General features: G+C 38.8%; 1 protein-coding gene and 1 pseudogene across 1 annotated transcript; one reads left to right on the top strand and one right to left on the bottom strand.

The window, feature by feature from the left end:
• The first annotated feature begins 764 nt into the window (after positions 1-764).
• On the top strand, positions 765-2,333 carry LOC107714112 (dnaJ homolog subfamily B member 1-like). Its single transcript, XM_016519849.1, has 2 exons — positions 765-1,343; positions 2,092-2,333. The coding sequence occupies exons 1-2, from the start codon at positions 1,124-1,126 to the stop codon at positions 2,331-2,333; spliced, it is 462 nt and encodes a 153-aa protein (XP_016375335.1). The 5' UTR covers positions 765-1,123.
• Positions 2,334-3,212: 879 nt separating this feature from the next.
• LOC107714111 (uncharacterized) lies at positions 3,213-9,083 on the bottom strand (annotated as a pseudogene).
• Between the last annotated feature and the right edge of the window lie 460 nt (positions 9,084-9,543).

The following is a 9,543-nucleotide window of genomic DNA, read 5'->3' as shown; positions in this document are numbered from 1 at the left end:
TGTATGGGTGTATAAATAGTGTTGTGTGTTCCACAGTTATTGTCAAGTTATTTGTAAAGTCACAATAACACAGTTATTGCTATCAGATGTTTGTACACGGCAGATGCTTTCCAGATGAAGCGATCTTCGACAGACATCTTGCAGACGTACGTGTGCTATATGTGTAGAAACCAAGCGAATTGAAAATATGTTTGAACTCTGATTTTTTTTGTTACTTATTCTAAATCTACTTATTACATCTTAAAGACGTCTATCAGATGTTTGTACACGGCAGATGCTTTCCAGATGAAGCGATCTTTAACAGACATCTTGCAGACGTATACGTGTGCTATATGTGTAGAAACCAAGCGAATTGAAAATATGTTTGAAATCCGATTTTTTTTTTTTGTTGTTGTTGTTATATTAGAAGGCCTGATTTTTTTTTATAAGAAATGTAAAAATATAAATCTCTACAGAGAGGAAATGAAAGTGTCTTGATGAAGGACGAGACTAAATAGAGTCGTTCCAATAAATGCATAACTCAGCAACTTAAAATTAAGTTAAATTAAACAATTAGTATTCAACAAATTAACTTGGCATAGTACATTTTAACATATCCTTAAAATAAATAAATAAATACCTTCCATGGACAGAAAAGTACGCACTCAACCATCTGATAGAGTAGGTCAGTCGGTCAGAACTGTAAATATGCAAATATACGACTTATTAAAATGGGAAGCGCCCGTTATGACCTCACGCATATGTGTTTATATTGGTGTGTTTCACCGTTTCTTGTAAGAAACAATTTAGTTTCGCTTTCATCGGTGTCCAGTAGCAGGCCTATGGGTGGAGCAGCACATCCACGTGGTTCGGGAGCGGATGGAAACAACCAGAGACTTTGAGAAATTTCTCGAACTTTCCTCGCGGTTTCAAATAGAGCGCAGCAGAGCGAGGCGGGGGCATAAACACCCACAGGTGGATGGGACAGCATCTCTCCGGTCAACTTACTCTCAGATATATTAGCAAAGATTTGTTTTAAGTTGCTGTGAACTGAACTCAACCGACAGGCACCTCAACTTAAGTAGGACTTGCCTGAACCCGCTGTTTGACGTTCGGAGAATATCGACTTAAAAATAAAAGCTCGATGGTGAAGATGGGGAAGGATTATTACAGTGTTTTGGGGATTCAGAAAGGCGCATCCGACGATGAGATCAAGAAAGCTTATCGCAAACAAGCGCTCAAGTACCATCCGGACAAAAACAAGTCTCCCGGCGCCGAGGACAAGTTCAAGGAGATAGCGGAGGCGTACGACGTGCTGAGTGACCCGAAGAAGAAAGACATTTATGACAAATTTGGCGAAGAAGGTGAGTAAAATGATGCAAGCTTGTGTGTCATAACTGTTGCCATGCCTGATGACGCAGATACAGATGGGGAGAAATTAAGACACACTTTTAGTAATTCGCATTAAATCATATAGTGTGCACTGAGTGGATCGGTTGTTTAATCTGTATGTGATTCTGCATAACGTGCGCGATATTGACAACGCAGTATGTAGATAACCAAGTATATTCTAGATCGAGAGAAAACAATCTGGTGAAACTACTGTAATGTTTTGATTACGTTAAATAGATCCGATTTGTGATGCTGCGTTCTGATTGGCTACTTAAGTGGGGCTTTGTGGAGCGCAGCGTGCTTGCTGGAAGATTCTGATGGTCACGTGGTAGAAAGAGGCGGAGCGTTTGAGTGCTGTCAGCAGTTTAGTGCCAGTTCGCCCTAGGGTTGTCCCATTCCAGAAATTTTGAAACAATCCTAGACTTGTTTTTTGAAAAAAATATAAAGTATATTCTAAACGATATTGACTATTAAAGACAAGAATTTCCATAAAAAGGAACCTGTGGTGAATTCCAGTTGGGAGGAATTCAAATTCCTAGCTCTTCTGGGGAGGTGTAGTAGTTTTAATGGATAGTAAAGCTTCTCAATTCACCTGCCATTGGCAGTATTGGCAAAAAAGTAAATTTTGGACCCTTGGTGCAGTATTTATGAGTTGTCTGTGATCTTTATACAGCACCATGCAATTCTGTAATATGTGTCCTCTTTGTTTGCCATATGCAGGACTGAAGGGAGGCATCCCCGGCGGTGGAGGTGGTGGCGGTAATTTCTCCTACACTTTCCAAGGCGATCCTCATGCAATGTTTGCAGAGTTTTTCGGAGGACGGAACCCTTTCGAACAGTTCTTCGGACGCAACGGTGGCATGGAGGAGGATATGGAAACTGATGACCCATTTGCCAGTTTTGGCATGGGTGGCATGGGCGGTTTCCCCCGCTCCTTTCATTTTCTGAACATGATGCTGTAGTCCTCAGTGTTATCTTTATTTGGCACAGCAAAGACAAATGAAGAACTTAAGCCTTCAGGAATCAGCCCGACAGACACACACACCACAATCAGAGCAACCAGATATCCAATCACACACCGGAATCCACTGCTAAGCACCTCTCTGTGTTTAGTGTTTTCTCATAGTGCAGCAAGTTCTATTTTTATAATGTCTGCAGTCATTTACTGCATCACGAAATTGCTGCCTTGCACTTCTAAAGGTTCTAAACACAACTTGACCTGATTCAACAGTAAATTTAAGGATCGTTCCCATCTCTATTAATTAACTTTTCTACTTACCGAGTGGAAAATCGCAGTGGACCTTGGGATCGTGCCAAACAATGACGTCTGCGTCACTGATTTATAAATAAATAAACGATTGATTGATTGATTGCACTGATTAATGATAGAGGGCATATAAGAAGTCATCTTTCAATTGCTTTTGAATAAAGTCTACCAAATTCATATAAAAAAAATCTATGAACCTGAATTACAAGGAAACATTCACAGATTATTCACTGATTAATATCAATAACACAATAATTACAAATCATCTGCCATCTTCACACTAAATATTCTTGCACAATAATAGAGGCAATTAAAGGAAACGTAGATCACTTGAGGGGTCTGAAGTACAATAAATCACACATCCAACAAGAAAAAAGAAACCAACAGTTAAAGAAAGTTAATATATTTACATCAAAATGAATGATGGCTATAAAACAAGACTTGTAAAATTGCTCATTTACAAATAAAAGCAGAGACTGTCATGTAATATGTAAAAGCATTGATTCTGTCGTAGTGGTATTTTACTGTATGACAATGGTACTTCGCTCATTTCCTGAACCTGATGCTGTAGTTCTCAGTGTTTTTTGCGTCCACAGCAAAGACATCTGAAGATCTTCCTGTACTGCTGCCTGACCTGGACAAGAATGAGACGAGAGGAGCTGAGAGACTTCATTTAACCTCTGAAACTCATGAACCAGAATGGAGTTTATTTATAATAAACAGGTGAGAAAAGAGGCTTGAGAGACTAGATTTGCACTTTCAGAAGCAAATGTTTTACTTTCCTTTCTTATACTGTCTCCTGGAGACACTGAAATGGTTTTGGTCCCGCTTTATATTAGGTGGCCTTAACTACTATATACTTACTGTACATTTAAATTAATCATTTGATACAATGCACTTATCATGTACATATGTTTTTTAATTGTTCTTATATTTTAACAAATACCTGCATGTAATTACATCTGTAATTCATTTCTGTACCCTGTCTCTAACCTCACCTGTATCCCACCTCAATAGCAGCAAAAGTGTTTTACAATACAGTATGAAAACAATAAGTGTGTTGTACTTAGTTTTTAATGTAAGTACATAGTAGTTAATGCCACCTAATATAAATGAACATTAACAGCATTAACAGTCTTTAAACACGGGATAATCCACATCAGGAACTGGAGCAAACACACGTAGACAACACAGCAGACCCGACAAACACAGACTGAACAGACTGGGGCTAAATACACAGGATAACGAGGGACAAGACGAGACACACCTGACATCAATGAACAATCAACGTGAGGGAGAAACTGGGTCACGGAGCACATGGGGAGGGAAAACACAACAAAAGCCCTATTCGGACTGTAATTGTTTCTCAGGGCGACGTAAGTGATTTTCACCATTTACAGGGGGTAGTTGGTGATTTTAATGCCGTCCGAATCCAGGAAAATCCCCGGCCGAATTACCTACTGTTTTTTGACAAACACCAAGGTCGTGTGGTAACTTAATTGTCCTCCGAATCCACATCTCTGAGTTTACGAGAAAAAAATCGATTCAAAATTCAGTTTAAACCCTTTTTGAGCACTCTCGAACACCGAAAGGTAACGTTGTAGCCTACTTCAGTATAATTTCAATGTGTATTATAAACAGATATATATCGCGTAAAATTATATACAACTATAGCACGTCTATTTTCCTATTTTTTAAACAGGAGATTTAAATAATCAACTAATAAATAGGATTATATATTATAAAATATGCTTGGAATAATAAGAATACATTTTACATAATAAGTATTTTTAAATACATTCTTCACAATAATAAGAATACATTTGTAAATAAAATTAATTTTATTTACAGCAGACAATCATGTGACTGGCCACGTGAGCAGCGCGTTCCCGGGTTTGTAGGATCACAGAACTCGCTCCTCAACTGAATATATCGCCATCCGAATCTATGAGTTTTATCACTGAGGTGATATGTAAATGTGTTTTTACAGACATCCATATGAGAAACAATTACCGTCCGAATCGGGCTAAAGAGAGTCCAGAGGCGTGACAGTTACGAGTTGTGGGAAAAATCAGGAGAGGAAAACAAAGAGCGCTGCATTTACAGTTTTCACCACTGATTTACATTGGAATAACGTGGGGCACTTTTGAGCTCGGGAGAGAAGTGCCAAAATAAGAAGAAGGACCTCCATAAAACCAACTGGAATATTATTTAATATCCAGATTTCAGATGTAAATTGAGTGAAGTCTGACCTCATTATTGAGGACACAGTAGATCAGGAAGATGAAGGTTCCCTGCTGGGAGTTCACGATCAGGAAGAGGATCTCCAGCACCTTACTGCCATTAGTGAAGAAACCCAGAATCCAGGAGCAACCAAGAACCACACACTGAGCCAGTGTTTTAAAACCATGATCCTGCAGAGAAACAGAGAAAGAAAGAGTTAATGTGTCTTCATTGACTATATTGTTTTGTTAAGAGTGGTAGAACTACAAACAATGCATATTACTTGGTTTGTTTCATCTGTGAAACTTCAGCGTTGAGATTTTTGAGAGTTGAGTTCAGGGTGATGACGATCCTTATGAAGATAATCATGTTTAACTGCAGAGAAAGAAGAAACTTAAATCTAAGATCACTTTAGTATTTTGGTTTCAACAGCCCGAGTGAAAAATTCCTGTAACTAGAACTTACTGCTAGTATGACACAAACAGGACCCAGAAAACTCCAGATAAAACCTCCATCTTTTTTAATCCAGCAACTGTTCAGAAGAAAACACAATATAATAACTGAATGAACTGATCAAAAATACTATTTCAGGTGCTGACTGGTGAAATATTACTGGAAAAAGTGTAATAAACTACAAATATATTATAATCTTACGGGTGATTTTGAAACTGTATAAAATGTATTTATCAGAGAGCAGTGTTGTTCCAAAATATCTAAGCTGTCAGTCATAAACTAAGAAGTGTGTTTGACTTCATGTGGTGCTGCAGAGACCGATCTGCGTCTGACATGAAGCAATTAATGCATGCCGGTTAGAAATTTTGTGTGACTTGAGATGTGTATTAATAAAGTACTGAATGAAAAGCCTTTATTTTGCTACATAAAAATGTCTAAAATATCTGTGTATTTGACAAACATTGCATCTAATCTACTTCATCTGTGACAAAGAACGCAGACACCACATGAGCATCACTACCGGAGGCAGAAAGTGTCCGACTTCACGTCTCTATTTTCAGCTCCTCCCCTGACTACAAGTGGCAAGTCTTACTGATCGGTTACATCCAGCCGCAGCTGAAGTTAAACACACCTGTCTTTATATCATCTAATCAAATCAATTTTTAAAAAAGCAACTCACTGTTCGCTGCCGTAGCCTTCAGGAACCAGACCGACAGACACACAGACCACAACCAGAGCAACCACATATCCAATCACACACAGGAATCCACTGCTAAGCACCTCCCTCTTTTTGGAGCTGAGCTGTGATAGGCTGAATATTAGATGTTTTCAGATGTTCATCAGTGCTCTGATAAAACAAAAGCACATTTGAGTCTCTCACTCTGATGTGTTTGAGGGTGAAGTTGACTGGTTTGGTGAGTTTAGTGTTGGTGGTTTTGGGAAGAGTAGCTGAGATCACAGTAGACATCATGGTGTTAACCGTGTCTTTTGATGTGTTGAAGAAGTCTGGCTTCAGTAGATTCTCCATCGTGTTGTAGCTCATGAAAGCCACAGCATCTGATCCTGTGAGACAGAAACAGAAATGCAATACTATGTTAAAACAACAAAAACAATCAAAAAATAAGTAAATGTGGTTTAGTGGTGATGGTATGATGTCACTTTCTACAACTTTTTTTAATCACGCTGAAATATTTTGACATACTTTCATTGTTGTTCTTGGCGATCCCAATGAGATCGATGTCCACAGAAGAATTTGTCGTGTCGAGTCGAGGGATTTTCTCTATGGTGACCTGTGGTCCAACCATGAAGACTTGACCCTCTGAATAAACACAAACAAGCATATGCTATAGTTATTTATTTACAATATGTATCTTTTTTATTGTTATTAAAGTCAAATTCAATCATTGAATTTGCACAAAAACAAAACAACTATTCACTATTGTTGGGTTTTCATCTCTGATGTAGTTTGAACCCTTCAGGTCAACTTTAAAACAGTGTTTTCTTTAATCTGCTATATGAATACATATATTTACTATTAACTCTTACACAAAATACTGACCTTTGACATCAACAACATAATGTACTTTTTACTTCCTTATAATAAAAATGCATAACTCTAGTCTGCACAGTCATATAGTAATGCTGCTTTCAGCATAGCTGCTGTCTGACCCACTGCTGCTCTCTAGACTGAATGAAGTCCATGACATCATATATAATCTCAGTTTTATCATCAATAATAATTGTGTCTCCTCTTACCTACAGCAGCAAGAGTAAAACTGACATTGGCACTTGTGTCTGTCTGCTTCACCAATGTAGAAATGAGTTTCTCACTGGTTTTTAACACACGGTTTCCATAGGAGGTTAGTTCAGCTGGGTTTACTGATGATGACTCAGAGATCTTCTCTGAAGCATTGAAGGTCATAGTCAAAAGGCTTGTCACAGTCTAATTCATTGATCAGATAAATACAGTTACTCTACATGTAAATATCAACAGAGCCAATAAGACAGCACTGCTATGTCAATCATCTATTATCGAGATTTGATTTGTTAATTTTTTCTCTTGAAGACTTACAGTCACAGGCAGCACTTGAGCTGTAATGTTCTCAATTTGCTCAAGAACATTTTGAAGACACCCTTCTGAGGCCTGACTCTGAAATCACAATTGAGCTTTATAAATAAAAACTAAAAGACTTTGTGCACTGGGTAAATTGAAATATTCAGCTTACCCTGCATTGATCCAGCAGTGTGATACTCGGAACTGAAATGAGGGAATTAATCAAAACAACATGAATATAGAAACAATTAAACAAAAATTCCAGTCCAGAAACATGCTCACCTGCAGTAGTTGGACTGAATGTGGTTGGGGTGAACATGTCATACTCGCAGAAGCAGGAGAAGGCGGTACGACTGTAGCATGTACAATTGTCCTTATTACCAACACAGTTGCAATTGTTGTTCATACACTGGTATTGGTTTTGGTTCTGATATCTCCGGTAGTAGAAATCATGCATTCTTGTGTTGCAGTACATGCGGTACTGAGCACCAGTGCAGATGTAAGTGTCATTATGAAGCACACAGTCAGGGTCTGTGACTGGACTAACTGCTGTAGTGATGGTGATGGTATTGTTATAATTTGTACAGAAGCAGGAGGACAAAGTGCTACTAGAGCATGTACAGGTGTCCTTATTACCAATACAGTTACAGTTATTATTCCAGCATTGTAATTCATATTGAGTTTGGTACTGGTATCTCCGGTAGTAGAAATCTTGCATTCTTGTGTTGCAGTACATGCGGTACTGAGCACCAGTGCAGATGTACGTGTCGTTATAGAGCACACAGCCATAAGCTTGACTAACTGCTGTAGTGAGAGCAATGCTATTGTTGTAAGTCTCACAGAAACAGGAGGACAAAGTGTTACTAGAGCATGTACAGGTGTCCTTATTACTAATGCAGTTACAGTTATTATTCAAGCATTGGTATTGGTCCTGGTTTTGGTTTCTATATCTCCGGTAGGAGAAATTGTGCATTCTTGTGTTGCAGTACATGCGGTACTGAGCACCAGTGCAGATGTACGTGTCGTTATAAAGCCCACAGGCATAGACGGGACTACCTGCTGCAGGATGGTATAGCCATAATTTGTACAGAAGCAGGAGGATGAAGTGCTACTATAGCATGTACAAGTGTCCTTATTACCACGGCAGTCACAGATATTGCTTGCACAGCGGTGCTCATTTCTATTGTAATAGAAATCATGTACAGTTGTGTTGCAGTACATGCGGTACTGAGCACCAGTGCAGATGTATGTCGTCTCGTTGTAAAGCACACAGTCATAGACTGGACTAACTGCTGTAGTGAGAGCAATGCTATTGCTGTAAGTCTCACAGAAGCAGGAGGACAAAATGCTAGTAGAGCATGTACAGGTGTCCTTACTACCAATGCAGTTACAGTTATTATTGACACATTGGTACTGGTTTTGGTACTGAAATCTCCACAAGGAGAAATCATGCATTCTTGTATTGCAGTACATGCGGTACTCAGCACCAGTGCAGATGTACGTGTCATTAAGAAGCACACAGTCATAGACTGGACTAACTGCTGTAGTGAGAGCAATGCTATTGCCGTAAGTCTCACAAAAGCAGGAAGACAAAGTGCTACTAGAGCATGTACAGGTGTCCTTATTACCAATACAGTTACAATTATTACTCCAGCATTGGTATTGGTAATGATTTCTCTGGTAGGAGAAATGATGCATTCTTGTGTTGCAGTACATGTGGTACTGAGCACCAGTGCAGATGTATATGTCATTATAAAGCAGACAGTCAAGGACTGTGACTGGATTACGTGATGAAGAGAGAGTGATGCTATAGCCGTAATTTGTACAGAAGCAGGATGAAGTATGACTGTAGCACCAACAGGAGTCCTTATTAAAACGGCAGTCACAGTTATTACTCCAGCATCTGTACTGATATTGGTTTTGGTACTGATATTTGGAGTAGCTAAAATAATGCACTGATGTGTTGCAGTACATGTGGTACTGAGCACCAATGCAAATGTATATGTCATTATTAAGCTCACAGTCCAAAACTGGCCTAACTACTGTAGGGACAGTGGTGTTATTGCTAAATATATCACAGAAGCAGGACGAAGTATTATAGTAGCATGCACAGGTGTCCTTATTACCAACACAGATACAGTCATTACTCATGCACTGGTATTGGTATTGGTTTTGA

Source organism: Sinocyclocheilus rhinocerous, unplaced genomic scaffold (genome assembly GCF_001515625.1).
Source record: "Sinocyclocheilus rhinocerous isolate Xijiao unplaced genomic scaffold, SAMN03320098_v1.1 scaffold2826, whole genome shotgun sequence".
NCBI classification, from domain to species: Eukaryota; Metazoa; Chordata; class Actinopteri; order Cypriniformes; family Cyprinidae; genus Sinocyclocheilus; species Sinocyclocheilus rhinocerous.
This window is presented reverse-complemented; position numbering and strand designations above follow the sequence as displayed.

Coding starts and splice junctions, on each gene's coding strand:
- LOC107714112 (XM_016519849.1), top strand. CDS start 1,124: ATGGTGAAGATGGGGAAGGATTATTACAGTGTTTTGGGGATTCAGAAA. Junction 1,344..2,091: donor TGACAAATTTGGCGAAGAAG/GTGAGTAAAATG, acceptor TGCCATATGCAG/GACTGAAGGGAGGCATCCCC.